The following is a 17,173-nucleotide window of genomic DNA, read 5'->3' on the forward strand; positions in this document are numbered from 1 at the left end:
TCGCAGTGCAGGATGACACCGTTTTTTCCCCATTCTTGGCAGAAGAGCTCAAACTCTTTTAAAGTGGCTGTAGATCAGCTGTAGACTGCAGTCTTCAAGTCTTGCCACAGATTTTCTAATGGATTCAGGTCTGGACCTTGATTGAGCCATTCAAGGATATTCACTTTCATCTTGCTGAGCCACGCCATTGTAGCTTTTACTAGTGCTTAGGATCACTGCTCTGCTGAAAGGTGAATCTTCTCCCCAGTCCTTGGTCTGGGGCAGCTTGGAACAGGTTTTCTTCCAGGATCTGCATGTACTTTGCATCATCCATCTTTCCCTCTATCTTCACAGTCTTCCCTGTCCCTGCTGCTGCAAAGCATCCCCACAACACAATGCTACTACCACCATACTTTAAGGATGGTTTTAACAGGATGATGTCCTGGGTTTTACACCACACACACACACACACACACATCACTTTATCATTGAGACTAAAAAGTTTCACTTTGGTCTCATCAGACCACAAATCCTTCTCCCATATGCATGCAGTGCTCCCTCATTGTTTCTTTCCACATCTTTTCTTCAGGATCCTTCTTGTCACCCTCCCATGCAGGCCATGTTTGTGGCATAATCCTGAAAATGGGGAAAATGTTGACTGTTTTTCAGCCAGAGACCTTTGTAGTTCTTTTAAAGCAATCTTCCGCAGCACTTTCAACCCATTGCTTCTGACTTTGGAGGGACAGCCTGATTGCAGCTGTGTCTTTTATAGTCTTCCCTCAATCAGTACCATTGAATAAAGTTATCCCAGAGTTCTTTCAGCAGCTCCTTGTTTGGCATGTTTTAATTTTTGCTTCAAATTCACTTCATAGAATAGAAGCACAATTCTTCATCCAGGTAAATTTGAATCAGCTCAACTATTGTGATTGATTGTACATAGGAGATTCCTCACTTATTATTTATTTATTTAGAGGTTTTTATATACCGCAGTACGTAAAATATACATCACCGCGGTTTACAATTAACAATAAATTAGCAACAATGCTTTACAAATAACAGAATTAGTAAATATTAATTACATATAAGAGGATTAACAGCAAACAGGCTGTATCGATCGTGGACCATCCATAAGGAGAATGTTTAACAAACCATAATGATATTGTGGTAATATTATCATTTACGAAACAACAATATAACAAACTTGAATATAATACTATAATGGTGCTGTGGGATAATACAAGTTCTAAATTGAATTGAAGATAACACAATACAAATATCATGTTAAGGGAAAAAAATATTATGGGCCTTGTTAAGGCAATTTTTTGAACTGGAGCTAAGTTTGCATAGATCTTCACACCCTTTGTCATAGCAATCAATACTTTTTCATTCTTAATTAATTTTGGAATATTCTATAATTGTTTCACTGATCTACACGACATACACTTTAATCATGAATGAACAAACTACTTGAAGTACTTTGATTTGTATTTTTTGGATAGCAGAATGTGAAAAATGTAGAAGGGTGATGACTTTTCCATGGCATTGTACATTCAAACATATATAAAAACTACATGACTTGGGTTATATTTTTTCCACAGAGCAAAATGGCAAAATTTCTCAGTCACCTATAGATAAGCAATGTAAATGTTAATCTGAAGATGCTGTAAACACGTTTTAGAAATGTTTTCTTATTGACCACAAGAAAAAAAAGGCAAAAAGGTTTCATTCATATGAAAACATTTGGGAATTTTCATTTTTCTTGCTCCAGTCTCTCAAATTGTATACTGTAAGCTAGCTACATAATCCCTTAGGCAAGGCCTACTGTCCAGCCATCTCTTTTCAGCTTCTTGCCATGTATGCAAACACATAAAAGAATTGCTACAATTAAAAATAATTTTGGCTTTTCCCTGGAAGTTTCCTATATTTTATAAGAGGACAGTAATCAATTTCCATGAATGATCAGTGAAAGTGACAGCCGTACAACTTTCATCAAAACTGGTGATCCACTTTACTAGGGTGACTCATGAAACTGGGAATAGGTGGATTCTGTTTGTTTTGCTCCATTTCATCACTACACCTGGGGTACTGTTTTTCTTACAGAAAAAAAGGAAATACAAGTCCATGGATACAATGGCATTCAGACTGTCTCTAATGACATGGAATACGTATGTCATCCTAAAATCTACCCGTCTACTATATATCTGCTGTAACTCCACAGCCAACAGCTTTGGCTAATCAGCATGCACTTCTCACATATATGCAGCTTGGGCCTACTACTTCTGCCCAGCTTAACACCATCAGTGGGATTGCAAAGATATTTTCATTGCTAAGAAATTCAAGCAATTAAAATGAGGCTAGTGCGTTTTCTGTCCCTGTGCGAGCTCTAGAGTGGTTATTTGCATTAACAAGTCATATTGCATGGCCTTTTATAATTTATTTCAGACAATAAAAAAAAGAGTCAGGGATAAAGGACTCTGAAAGGAAAATTGGTTCTTACCTGCTAATTTTCGTTCCTGTAGTACCACCGATCAGTCCAGACTGCTGGGTTTTGCTTCCCTTCCAGCAGATGGAGACAGAGAAAAACTTGAAGGGCACCCTCTAATATACTGGTGTGCCACCTGTGATCCCTTCAGTATAAACAGTATCAAAGCAGATAAAGAACTGATGAACTATGCAACCAAAACCTCACATCTCAATCCAATGGTTAGATCAAAACTGTGGAAAAGGAATGTGACCAAAAATCTATGTATATGACATGAGCACTCTGGAATTGAACTCATTAAATTGAGCTTATTCACATAGTCTGTAGCTAAAAGATTAATTTGAACGGACTCTCCCTCGTTAAACATGTCTTCCTCCCTGGGCGGGCGTCTGGACTGATCCATGGTACTACAGGAACGAAAATTAGCAGGTAAGAACCAATTTTCCTTTCCCTGTATATACCAGGATCAGTCCAGACTGCTGGGATGTACCCAAGCTGCCCTACATGGGGTGGGGCCTGGAGAGTCCCGCTCGAAGAACACTGCTGCCAAAACAGTTGACATCCGGGGCCAGGACGTCTAACCGGTAATGCTTAGCAAAAGTGTGCACGCCACTCTACAGATCTCCTGAGGCGAGACCAGCTGACTCTCTGCCCAAGATTCAGCTTGAGAGCAGATCGAATGAGCTTTTAGACCATCTGGCATTGCCCGGCCATGACAATATATAAGTTGAAGTGATCGCTTCCTTTAACCAACAGGCAATAGTAGCCTTGGATGCCTTATGTCATTTCTTAGGACCGCTCTAAAAGGACAAAGAGATGGTTCGAAAACTTGAAGTGATTAGTAACCTCCAAATATCGGAGGAGTACCTGCCGGACATCCAACTTTCTCAAGTCGTGAGCTTGAGGAGACCCAGAATCCAAATCCAGAAAAGCTGGCAACTCCACCAACTAATTCAAGTGGAAGGTAGACACTACTTTCGTAGAAAGGACAGTACGGTTCTGAGCGACACCCCCGAATCTGAAAACCAAAGAAAGGGTTCCCAATAGGACAGCGCTTGAAGTTCAGATATTCGCCTCGCCGAGCAGATAGCCACTAGGAAGACCGTCTTGAGCGTTAGGTCCTTCAAAGTGGCCCGCTTGAGGGGCTCAAAAGGAAGATTGCACAACCTACGAAGAACCAGGTTCAGACTCTAAAAGAAGGACACACCGGTTAGACTGGAGGCCTCAAGTGCTTAGCACCCCTCAGAAAACGCGCTACGTCTGGATGAGCCACGAGGGACACTCCATCAATTTTTCCCCTTAAACAGCCCAGGGCTGCAATCTGGACCCTGAGAGAACTGTACACCAGACCTTTCTTCAACCTCTCCTATAAGAAAGCAAGTATATGAACAAGAAAGGCACGGGGCAACATCCAGGCTGGTACACCAAGAATCAAACACCTTCCAGACCCTAACACACGTAAGCAAAGTAGAGGTCTTATACGCTCTCAAAAGGGTGGAAATGACTGCGTCCAGATAACCCTTCATTCTTAACTGCTGCCTTTCATAAGCCAGGCCGCTAGAAAAAAGCGAGCCACCTGGTCGAAAAATACTGGACCTTGCCTTAGAAGATTCGGAAATTGAATGAAGCGGACCATCCACCGCCAAGTTGACCAGATCTGTGAACCATGGCCTCTGAGGCCACGCCAGAGCTACGAGGATGACCGAGCCTGGATGGGACTCTATTCGTCTCATGACCTTGCCCACTAGCGGCCAGGGAGGAAAGACATAGAGCATAATGTCGCGGGGCCACAGAAGCACAAGGACATCCATTCCTTCTGCGACTGAAGAATCAAGCTGCTTTCGCATTCAACCAAGTCGCCATCAAATCCAGATGGGGAACGCCCCACTGACGAATCACAAGCCTCATCGCCTCCTCAGATAGCTCCCACTCTCCGGGCTCTAACTGCTGCTGACTTAAGAAGTCCACCTGCACATTGTCTATCCCAGCTAGGTGCGAGGCCGTCAATCGGGCACAATTTCTTTCCACCCAGACCATCAGCTTGTCCACCTCCAAGGCCACTGGCTGGCTTTTCGTTACCCCTTGACGATTGATATATGCCACTGTCATCGCATTGGTCGGACAAAATCCTTACTGACTGATGACGAATGAGAGGAAGAAACTTCAGCAAAGTTAGCCACACTGCCCTGGTTTCCAGACGATTGATGGACCACTGCGCTTCCTGCTGCATCCACTGACCTTGTGCTGCAAAAGACTGGGAAACTGCCCCCCAACCAAAGAGACTGCCATCTGTCGTCATGATCACCCACTGCGGCACTTCCAGCTCCACTCCCCGAATTAAATTTTCAGGGATCAACGACCAATCCAGGCTGGACTTGGATGGCTCCTGAAGGGGCAAGGGAATCCCAAACTCTGACTTGGTTTCCCAACGGAAAAGCAATGCCCTTTGTAACTGCCTCATATGAGCAAAAGCCCAAGGAACCAACTCCATTGTAGACACTATAGAACCAAGCACCTGCAAGTAGTCCCACACCTTGGGCACTTGCAGGGACAGGATACGACGAACCTGCGACATCAGCTTGTCAATCCGCTCCTGCATGAGGAAGACTTTCCCCATCTGGGTATTGAAGCGCCCCCCCCCTCCCACCCCAAACAATCCAGAACTTGATGGGAGACAAGTGACTCTTGGCGGGGTGGATGACCCAAACTAGAGAATGAAGGCTCTGCACCACTCTGTCTATCACTAACCTGCAAAGGTGCTCAGACTTTTCTCAAATCAGCCAATCGTCCAATATGGGTGAACCAGGATGCCTTCCTGCCAAAGGGCCGCCGCTACCACCACCACCTTCGTAAACGTGTGGGGAACAGTTGCTAGCCCGAATGGAAGGGCTTGAAACTGATGTTGTTTGCCTAGAACCATGAAGCACAGAAACCTCTGATGATCCTTGTGAATTATAATGTGAAGGTATGCCTCCGTCAAGACCAGCGAGGCCAGAAACTCTCCTCTGCGTACAGCCGCTATCACCAAATGCAGTCTCTCCTTGTGAAAGAGGGGCACCCGGAGGGCTCTTTCAGGTCCAGGATCGAACGAAAAGAGCCTTCCTTCTTGGGGACCATGAAATAAATCGAATACCTCCCGGTCCAGTGCTCGTCTGGTGGAACTGGAACGACCGCCCCCAGGTCCTCCAACCGTCAAAAGGTTTGAGCTATGATGCGCCGCTTCTGCAGAGATCCGCAGGGAGAGACGAGAAACAGGTCTCGCAGGGGACGAGCAAAATCTAACATGTAGCCATATTCTATTATGCTTAGAACCCACCAGTCCGACGTTATTTTGACCCACTCCTCGTAGAATAGGGAGAGCCAACCCCCTATCACTGGGACAGAGGAATGGGCCGGCTTTCTCATTGTGAGGACTTAGCACCTGCCGAACCTGGATGGACTCCATCATGGGCGGGCCGACTGCCATGAAAGGAATGAGCCCAAGCCTGGGGCCTTCCCGAAGGTCTGGTCTGACGAAACCGGCGCTGACCACGCAAAGGCCCAAAAGGCTTTGAAGACTTAGGCCTGTCCTCGGGAAGCTCGTACACCTTATCTCCTAAAGATTTAATAAGCTGTTCCAAATCATCTCCAAACAGGAATTTATCCCGAAAAGGAAGTGCCCCTAACTGAGACTTAGAAGAAACATCAGCCGACCAGTTACAGAGCCACAAAAGCCTCCGAGCCGACACTGCCGAGGCCATAGTATGGGACGAAGTATGGAAGAGATCATATAAGGCATCGGCCCCATATGCTACCACTGCCTCCAGACAATCTACCTGCTCCGCCTCCTCCAGGGAAAGTTCCCGGGCACTAAGCAATTGTTGCACCCATTGCAGATTCACTCGCTGCATCAAACTGCTGCAGACAGCCGCCCTGGCACCAAGGGCAGACACCTCGAAATTCTTTTCAAGTGGACCTCGAGCTTTCTACCCTGGGGATCCTTAAGGGCAGCCACCCCAGCCACTGGAATCGTGGTATGCTTTGTAACCGTGGACACAGTTGCGTCTACCTTGGGGACCCTGAGGAGCTCCAGAGAATCTTCTGGGAGCGATTCAATTTATCCATAGCGCGTCCCACACACAAGCTCGCCTCCGGGGCATCCCACTCGTTGAACATGAGCTGCAGCAACTTGGGATGAAAAGGAAAAGTCTTAGTCGGGGGCGAAGGCCTGAAAGGACTGGGTCCACCGAATCTGGAACAGAGGCCGCTGGAGGGATTTGAATCCCCAGCTCCAACAGGACATACGGAATCAGTGGTTCCAATTCATCTTGACGAAACAAACGGAGGACACTAGGATCACCTTCAACAGGGGCTGTCCGCTCCGCATCCCCATCCACGTCCGCCTGTAAAGGGTCCGCAGCTGCAGAGTCTCCCGCTGTGGTGGGCTCACTAAACCCTGCCACTCCCTGAAGGCCCCGGATCCTTGATACCTCTGGAGGATCCGGGCAAGGGAACTTCGCGGAAAGAGGAGCTGGTCTCGGAAGACCCGGATCCAGCTCCCCAGAAGGCACAAGGCTAGCTAAATAAGCCTTATGCATAAGTAATACAAAATCTGCGTAAAAAGAAGACTGGTTCTTTAAGCTCCACCGCGGGGGAGCACAAGAGAAGCTGGCCTTGAGCCCTGAGGGGACCCAGGACTCCCAATTGTGTGGAGAAAGCGCATGGGGAGGGGAATCCCCTCCCCCTGCCGCGATATTGGGTACAGCATCAAAGGCTCCCAAAATGGCTGCTGTTCCCACACTCCGCAGGAACGAAGCAGGCCGATTCCCCCGACCATGCGACGGCTTACCTGCACCACGGGGCCTCGCTGAGGTTGTTCCCTTAGCACCATCCTTAGAGCCCGAAGAGCCCTCTCCCCCGAGAATGCACTGGGAGCAGAGGCTCTCGTGGGAGAACTGCACTGCAGACTCCCCACAGGCGACAACGCAATGCACTCGGCATCGCCGAGGTGCGGTAGGCAGAGGAAAGCCACTAAAATCCCCACTGGAGCCCGAGAGACCGTAGTTTAAAACTTTTTTTTTTTTTTTTAATCACAGACACCACGACTCACGCGGTAGAAGGTCTCACCAGAGGACAAGGACCTGCCGACTCTGGGCCAAGGGGGAGGGACCGGCCCACCGGTAAATCCCCCCCAGTCACTCACCAGTAAATGCTCCAGGTAAACAGCTGTACAGATGTAGAAGGAAAAAACTCCCCCGCAGCCGATCCTGCAACCAGGGAAGAAGCCTCGCTGACTTCTCACCGGGAGGCAATGTGCTCACTGCTCTTTTTGGGGTTTTTTTTTTCCTTAAAGAAGCCACTTTGGTCTAACCATAGGTACCTGAAGATTGAGCTGCTGCTTTCTCTCTCTCCCCCCCCCCCCCCCCAGAACTAGCTAAACTACCAGGACCGCAGGTTCTGCCAGCTTCATCTGCTGGAGACAGAGAAATACTGAAGGGATCGTAGGTGGCACACCGGTATATTAGAGGGTGCCTTCAAGTTTTTCTCTGTCTCCATCTGCTGGAAGGGAGGCAAAACCCAGCAGTCTGGACTGATCCGGGTTTGTACAGGGAAATGCAGTTTACAACTATATTGTCCATGCCACTGCAGTTGTGCTAACAGCACTCCTGAGACTTACCACTTGATTGTTTGTCTGGCCAAAAAATGCTTCAGCAAACACAGAGACTACGAAGACATTGATGATGAAAGACACAAAGAGAGCAATGCTGGACTCGATGAAGAAATACTTATTGGCTTCTCTCACTTCCTTCTTGTTTGCACGGTTCACTTCTCTAGACTGGAAAAAAAAAAAGACAAGTTTAACATCAGTGTGGCAGATAACTGAAGAGGATAATGAGAGCCACTGGGCAAGATAGCTCCCTGATAAGAGCTGGATGAGAATGGATGCGTTAGGCTATGCTTGATGGCTCTCTGCTGAGAGATGGAGGAGAATCAGTAAGGAGAAGGATTATGTATGGTGGCTCTCTGACAACCAGATAAGGAGGGGACTAGGATGAGAAGATATAAAGGATTGTTCTCCAACAAGAGCAGCATAGGAAAACATGAGGTGAAAAGACTTGCATTGAAGCATAAACAAAATAAAAAGGTAAAATGAAATGGTTACCAGCATTTGCTTTACCTTAACCAGTGCTGAATGGAGGTACATGTTGTGAGGCATTATAACAGCTCCCACGATCCCCACAGCCTGCTCCAGCTGAGGGGGCCCACAGCCTTCACAGTATGGAACAAACATGCCTTTTAGCAGCTGGCCCTGGTCTGGTCTCACTCTAATGTACTGCAAAGAGAGGAAATAAACAGATGTTGATATCGTAACATTTCTGCAATGGCATGGTGAAAGACATAGGACATCAACTAATATGAGGCAGAGCTATCCGCAGGCCGGAGCAGAGACGACTGTGGTAATTAAAGAGGTTTTTTCGAAAACCCAGCTTACAGCCTACAACCACCATGCATTCCTAGCATGGTGGCTGTCTACGATTGGGCCCCCAGCAGTTTCCCTGGGAGTGGGAGAGAGCTGGGATAGGGAAAAGTGAAGACCACGTCTCTGATCCTGCTTTCTCCTCTGGTCACTGGCCCACCCTTCAGGAGCCAGTGGCACCCTCCCAAATCCAGTCCCAAAATTAGGACTTCAGTTACCTATTTTTACCCAGCAATTCCTTGCAGATTAACATTTTTCTTGACCTAGCAGCTTCCACTTGACTTTGATTTTTTTTTTTTCTGGCCCTTTGGGCTTCTAGCGCAAATTGAACAAGCTCCTACAGGAGCTGCAATGCTTTGGTTTCACAGGGTTCCTCCCCACCCCCTGCCCAGCCATGGCTACAGTAGTCTTCCGATTGAAGGGCACATGTGCATGCTTATACGGTGACCAACTGCCTGGTTTTGGATCGGACAGACTGGTTTTTAACCAAATTGTACAGTCTCCAGTTACAGAGGTAATATATGTCTGGTTACGGCTAGGGCAAAATTTGGCCTTTGCTGCAGATTTGTCTAAGCCTGGCCAAACTGCCATGAGAGACCAGGGACCTAAAAAAAAATGCAGAGGAATGGCACTCAGTGCATTGCTCCTGTCCTGCCCACCTGCTCCAGAGGAGACTCAATTGGTGGCAGTGTGAGACGTGCAGCTGCGCCCCCAAGGATTCCCTCATTCCATTAAATGGGATGAGGAAACAGGCAGTGGCTCTGATGCCGCCTCCTCCTCCTCCTCCCCTGCCAGGCCTGAGCATGGTGCTTTGAACCACATGGTTCAAAGCACCATGCTCAGGTTCGGCAGGGGAGGAGGCAGCACAGGAGGTACTGCAAGGCTGCCCGTCTCCTCCTGCTTAACTGAATGAGTGGATGAGAGAGGGGATCCTAGGGGCACAGAATGATTTAGCAATTGCAAGGGGTGGTATATGTGTGTGTGTAAGAAAGGGAGTGAATCTACCGGTGATCGGGAAGGAGGGAGAGAAAGTGAACTAGGGATCGTGGTGGGGAGGGAGGAATGGGATGGCGCAGGAGTGAACAGGATGCATGAGTGATTTGCGAGGGGGGGGGAAAGAAGACTGGGTGTGAACCTGGATTTGTGATGAGGAGGGAACAAGGATGAATGAGGGGGTAGGGGAGAAAGTAAAAGGAGAGTGAGGGATGAAAGGGGCTTTGGAAGAGGGGATAAGAGTCAAAGCGGATGGAGGTGTGATTGGGTGGTTGTGGCTTCCTTCTCACTTCATCCCTAGTCCTCTCTTTCCCCCTCATCAGTACTCCCTTGCTTCTTATACTGAACCTCTCTCCTCCATCCCACTCAACCCTTCTTCTAGCCCCCTCCCTCCTTTTCTTTATCCTCACAGAATCCCCATCCTTTCCTCCCTCTCATCCTCCTCCCTCCCTTTATCCCTCCAGACAAAGAGTCTTTCTTCATTTCCCTCCTCTGCAATCTCCTCTTCCTGGATCCTTAACCCTGCTTCCACCCCAGCCCCAATCACTATAATCTCTTTTTTTTCTAATAAAGAACCAAATAAATGAACAAAACAAATAGGAAGAATTGTCGTTCTATAGGTAAGACTGCCTGAGTGCTGGCAGTGCTGTTTTGATATAGGAGATTCACTACAAATATTCACTAATTCAATTTATTAGATTGTAAGCTCTGTTGAGCAGGGACTGTTTTTTTTGTATGGTTTGTATAGTGCTGCATATATAGTGTTGTACTATAGAAATGTTAAGTAGTAGTAGTAGTAGTAATTTATTGCCTGTGAACAGACTCTGCAGGATGTAAAATACATGCAAATTCATGCAAATGGAGGGAGATACACATTCCTCTCCTCCCGCCTGGTCCTTAAGTGCTCAGTCCTAGTATGTGGAAAGCTGGAAACCCTACATGCCTGATCAAGTCAAATTGTATGACTATTGAGCAACGGCTAGGACTGCCCCCCCCCCCCCCCCCCCCCGAGGTCTTGATTGCTGCATTTGCAGCATCCCCAATTCCAGCCAACCTGAAAAGCAGAAGCAGGCCTCAGGACTCCAACCAGCCTCGTCCCCATGGCACAGTACTGCCACCGAGCTACGAGGCTGGCCCAGGCAATATATATATATGTAGGGTTTGTTGAATGTTTAAAGGGTCCCCCCTCCCCCAAATCTAGAAAGACTGGCATGTGAAAGAAAGTTCATGTGTTTTATCCTGCCCTGCTCTAGGAGGTTTAATACCCATTTTAATTCAGAAAACAGAAAAACTGCATACTGGTTGTCTCAACTCCTCAAGACTGAATGGCTGCATTCTGACGACAGTTTGCAACTGTTTTGATAAAGACTAGGACTCGTTATCCCTGCTAAACAGAGCAGGTCACCGACGCGGCATTACCTCATATCCAAACGTAATGGCCATGATTGTGATGAGAAAGCCAAAAAAAGCTTCCAGCTTTCGCAAACCTAGGGAGGAGAGTACAGTTGACTGTAAATAGATTCCGATGCACATTTTACGATTAACAAGTATATACCCATCATCACCTGAAATGGTCTTAAAACGTTAAACATTCACAGAGTCCAAGAAAAATGTGCCACCCCTATATTGGCTGTATGCTAACATTTCCATTGGAAAAAAGTAAACAGCCTCCCTCCCTCTAGGATAATGCACATTCCCCATCAGAGGGAGCAGGGACATCTTTTGAGGAATCGAAAGTAAAACTACTACTTCTAAAATTCCATATTCCTTTGGGCTACACTGCAAGGTTAGAGAAGCCTCTTGAGCTTGCTACAGCTTTACAGGCATATTTTTTCAAAAAATCTGCAACTGCAGCATTATTAAAAAAAAAAAAAAGGGCAGACACTTGTAGGCAAAAATTGGAAAAAAAAATTGAAATAAAAAATTAAAGTAAGTAAAACCCCCAAAAGAAGGCTATAGCCAAACCATGGTTCTCAGTTCACCCCTAGAGGTCTGGGCCTTCATGAGGTGAATAGCATTTGAGTATCAGATTTTCCCCAAATATCTACTGATCCAAAGGGGATATTCAGCATGCCTTCAAACACTCAAAACGTAACAAAAAAAAAAAAGAGAATACATGGCTTTTATTCACTTCCTTGAGGTCTCCACCCCAAATAAAATGTACTCTTGCTCAGTGCAGTAGTAAGACTAGGTAGTCTCCCTTTGCCCATATAGCTCCCATTATTTCTTAGCTGAGGAAAAAAAATAATGCAAATTTTTTTCCCTCCTATGGAAAATCATAGGAGCTGGCCTATGCCACCCTTTCTTTCCTTTCCCACTGATTCCATTGTATGGAAAAATAAAAAAGAGAGCCATTTTTGGTGCTTTTGAACAGAGCACCTCACAACACTTGCTTTTGAAAGTTGCTTTGACTATCCCTACCAAGCGTCCTATCACACACATTAACCACATATCCTTGCCCATTCTTTCCCAGGATTGATACATCATCCTCACATTCACTCTCTCATGCCTACACTAAACTCATGCACACACTTCAGCACTCAGAACTATCACACCATACAACACTAAAATTATTCAGTAACACACACAGTAAACACAGTTTATGAAAACGTAAGTATTTCCTTTGTTTAAAAAAAAAAAATAAATTAGCGTAGTCTTCTCTCCCCCTTTTCTGGGAGGTGGAGAGTGGTGTGTGTGGGGTTGGGGAGTGCTAGTGGGGCAGAAGTTGCAGGTCCTCCATCCACCATCAGGTGGGTCTCTTCCTCCTCCCTAAGGCATAGCAGCAGTATATTAAGGTGAGGCTGAAAGAGAAAAAAAAAAAAGATAAGTCACTCCGTACATCTGGGACAGAGAAAGAAGCAGGTGAAAAGCAAGAAAGATGGCAGCACATACAACTATACCTCCAGGGAATGCATGCATATATCCACTGGTGGCAAGCCTGGACTGAACGACAAAAGTCTTTTGCAGAGGCTGCTGTTGCATGCTCTGCCTAGCAAGTGGAAAGGAATTCAGATACAAGGAGGTACTAGTTACACTAATGATAATACGTTAATCTTCTGCTCAGTGTGCAGCAGCAGCCAATAAAGCAAATAGAATGCTAGGGATTATTAGGAAAGGAATGGAGAATAAAAAAAGGGAATATCATAATGCCTCTGTATTGTTCCATGGTGAGACCTCATCTTAAATATTGTGTGCAGTTCTGGTCACCACATCTCAAAAAACAAAGGGGAATTAGAAAAGGTACAGAGAAGGTCGACCAAAATGATTCCCCTATGAAGAAAAGCTAAAGAAGGTTGGACTCTTCAGCTTGGAGAAGAGATGGCTAAGGGGAGGTATGACAGAGGTCTATAAAATAATGAATAGAATGGAATAAGTAAACGTTAATTGGTTGTTTACTCTTTCAAAAGGCACAAAGATCAGGGGACACAATGAAGTTTAGGTAATACATCTAAAACTAATGAGAAAATAGTTTTTTTACTCAACGCATAATTAAGCTCTGGAATTCATTGCCAGAGGACGTGATGAAAGCTATTATTGTAGCTGCATTTAAAAAAAGGTTTGGACAAATTCCTGGAGGAAAATCCATTAATCATTATTAAGGTAGAGTTGCAGAAATCCATTGCTTTTTCTTGGGATAAAGCAGCTATCTACCCCTTGGGACCCTGCCAGGTACTTGTTACCCGGATTGGCCACTATTGGAAACAGGTTACTGGGCTTGATGGACTCTTGGTCTCACCCAGTATGACAAGACTTATGTTCTTGTGTTCTTATGAGCCTGAGCAAAGAATGGAAAAGGAGAATGTACAGAAAGGAGAAGATATATATATATTGTAACTAGGGAACACACACACACAAAAAGACAAGTACCAACATAAGATCACGCATGCCCACAGCACAGAAATGAAACACCATAGTGTATGCACAACAGAGGGAGTTTTGGGTTTTGTTTTTATACATGCTGGTATTAAAACTGAACCAAATGACATACATAAAAAGAAGACAAAAAACACAACAGGTACAACACTAGCATCCATACAGAGACAGATACCACTGAAAGCCAAAAAGCAAGGCGCTATGATAAACAAACATAAGGAAATACTCACTGGCTGTATCTCCATCTATAGTTGGTTCTCCATACCCTTATAACCTATAGTTGGTCCTCCATTGGCCACTGGGTCAGCCTTGACTTGTTTCTCCAATATTCAGGAGCAAAGATGCCCCATTCCAAGCCCTGGACCAGAAGCAGCCACTTCAGAGGGTCCAAATTGGTCTGAAAAACATAAAAATAAAATAAAATAAAAAGGCATCTGTTACTGGACTGAGTAACATGTGCAAAAACGTATTAGTGCAGAGCAGAGACATGATCTAAATCCAGCAGCACTTACTGGACCCATCAACAGTGCATGTACATCATACTTCTCATATGACAGGAAACACTACATGTCTTCTTACCAGAGCTGACAGGAGAATCCACCAGGGGTAGTCCTCTTCATCTTAAGAAAGCAGGTGGGCAGTGACTGAAGGCAGTAGGGCTGCTGGCTAGTGATGTTCCCATCCTTAAACTTCAGTCAGACAAGTATCAGCATGTAGGCCTGTATGCTTATACCATGTCCAGTATCACTGCTAGTACAGCACATTTCCAGTACGTAAAAGGAACCATATCTGTTCACGTTACCTAGGCACAGATGAGAGGCATGTGCTCTTTGGTGATTATAAACAGGAGGTATAGGGCAGGAAGGGGGGGATAGGAAAATTTGTTCTTACCAAGAGCGCAACCTACAGTCCCCTCAGTATTGATCTGTACCCAAGCCAAGATAAGAGTGAAAACTCTCAAAACTCAAATCAACTTCCCCCCTCCAGGAAGAACAGAGTAACAAAGAAACTGAATACCTTCAGTCCTAAAGGCAAATTCATATACACACCTAGTAAGTTCTGCATCATAAACAACCAAAACAACCACAGACTTTCGCAACCAAGGGGACAGGCTTCTGGACTGATCAGTTATTCCAGGAACGAAAATTAGCAAGTAAGAACCAGGTTTCCCTTCCTATTCATACCCCAGATCAGTCCAGACAAGAGGGATATACTCAAGCTCCCCTACACTGGGGAGGAACCCGAAAGACTCTCTTGTAACAAACTCTCTTCAAACGCAGCCTCCTCCGTAATCCAATCAGTAATGCTCGGTAAAAGTGTGCAGCGAAGACCATATCGCCATTCTACAGAGTTCCTTTGGTGACACCAGCTGACACTCAAGCCAGGAGGCTGCTTGTGCCCTAGTACAGACCGCACACAACCCCTCTGGAACCGTCCGACTTTTACAAAGATAGGCAGAAAAAATAGATTCCTTCCACCAATGAGCAATCATGGCTTTAGATGCCTTACTTCCTTTCTTTGCTCCACTGAACAAGACCAACAGATAATTAGAACGCTGAAAAACTGTTGGTGACATTAAGGTATGGCAACAGAGTCCAACGAACATCCAATAAGAGAAGCTCCCTGGCATGTGACGCCTCCAACAACAAATTTGGAAACACCGGACACTCCCCCATCTGGTTGAGATGAAATGAGGAGACAACCATCAGTAAAAAAAAAAATGAAGGCACTGAACGCAATGACACCCAGTCATCCATAAGCCACAGAGAAGGATCTTTAGAGGACAAAGCCTGAAGCTCCAAAATCTGCTGGGCCAAACAAATTGAAGGACCTCACCTGGAAGTCGATCTTTCTGGTGGCAAAGACATCCGTTGCAAAGGCTCAAATGGAGTTCCACAGAGAATCTGCAAAACCAAAGTAAGGCTCCACAATGGACACATCCTGCAAACCAGTGGAAGCAAAGGATGCGCCCTCTTCAGAGAACATATGACATCTGGATGAGAGGCCAATGGCCTCCTCTGAAGCTACCTCTAAGATATCTGAAGGCTGCCATCTGTACCCAAAGCAAATTGTAGACCAGTCCCTTTATGAAGGCACCATTGCAAAAAGGCCAAAATCTGAGGAATGTCTACAAGTAATGGCTCCAGATCTTCCTCCAAACACCAGGACTTAAACACTGTCCACACCTGGACACAGGCAAGGGAAGTGGATGACCTCCTAACCTAAGGCAAGGTAGCAATAACTGGCTACAAGTACCCTTTCAATCTTAAGCGCCTCCTCTCAAAAGCCAAACCACGAGACAAAGGTGACACAAATACGAGTCACCTGATCTGAGAATACAGGCCCTTGCCGAAGTACCCTTGCAGAGAGCCAATCTGACGGAACAGTCTATTGCGAGATGAATCAGGTCCAAAAACCACAGGCGATGCGGCCACTCTTGTGCTACCAGAACCACCCTTCCTGGGTGCCTCTCTATGTGTCACAATATGAGGCCCACGAGGTGATGGGAGAAACACAAAGCAGTATCTCTGCTGGCCAAGGAAGAACCAGAGCGTCGAACACTTTGGACCCGACTGTTCAACTGCAACTGAAGAACTGAACCACACCTTGGTATTGTCTCATGACACAATCAGACCCAGCTAGGAGCTGCCCCACCTGGCTCGAAGGAGATCCAAGGTCTCTCTGGACCACTCCGATTCCTCCGGATCCAACTGCTGCCTGCTGAGATAATCCGCCTGCACACTGTCCACTCCGGCCACATGCAATGCCGCTTTCCCAGCCAGATACTGCTCCACCCAAACAGTTCCTGGGCCTCCTGAGCCACAAAGCAACTATTTGTCCCACCCTGTCGATTGATATATGCTGACATTGCATGGTCCGAGAAAACTCACTGTCCTGCCTTGGACCTTTGGAAGAAAGGAAGGCAACGGCCTGCACATAGCCCTCATTTCCAAATGATTGATAGACCAGGATGCTTCCACTGCCAATCAAGGACCTTGAGCCATCTGCCCTTGGCAAATAGCTCCCCAACCTTTTAGGCTGGCATCCGTGGTCACCACCACTTAGTCTGGAACCTCCAGATCCACTTCACTCTCCAAACTGGAGCGAGACAGCCACCATGAGAGTTTAGATCTAGAACCCTGCATGAAGTGGTAAAGGGAGGAAAATCTCCTCCAATAGTGGATTCCAATGGGACAAAGTGCCTTCTGGAGCATTCGCACATGAACAAATTCTGGCACCAATTCTAGCGTAGACACCATAGAACCCAGAACCTGCCAATAATCAGACCCTGGGCATCAAAAGCCAGAGCAGCTGAAGCACCTGAGACCGCAACTCCACCACCCACTCAGAGGCAAGGAAACTCTTGCTAACATGGGTATGGAACCTCG

At 46.2% G+C, this 17,173-nt stretch overlaps 1 protein-coding gene across 6 annotated transcripts in view; it reads right to left on the bottom strand.

The window, feature by feature from the left end:
* Positions 1-17,173, bottom strand: part of SLC11A2 (solute carrier family 11 member 2) — a 222,310-nt gene that overhangs the window by 63,641 nt on the left and 141,496 nt on the right. For all 6 annotated transcript variants that reach the window (XM_029594945.1, XM_029594942.1, XM_029594946.1 and 3 more), the window contains 3 exons: positions 11,331-11,398; positions 8,619-8,774; positions 8,118-8,276 (listed from right to left, as the gene is read on the bottom strand). In XM_029594945.1, coding sequence (XP_029450805.1) covers positions 8,118-8,276; positions 8,619-8,774; positions 11,331-11,398 — 383 coding nt within the window. The remainder of the gene's footprint in view (positions 1-8,117; positions 8,277-8,618; positions 8,775-11,330; positions 11,399-17,173) is intronic.

Source organism: Rhinatrema bivittatum, chromosome 3, assembly GCF_901001135.1.
Source record: "Rhinatrema bivittatum chromosome 3, aRhiBiv1.1, whole genome shotgun sequence".
Taxonomy (NCBI): Eukaryota; Metazoa; Chordata; class Amphibia; order Gymnophiona; family Rhinatrematidae; genus Rhinatrema; species Rhinatrema bivittatum.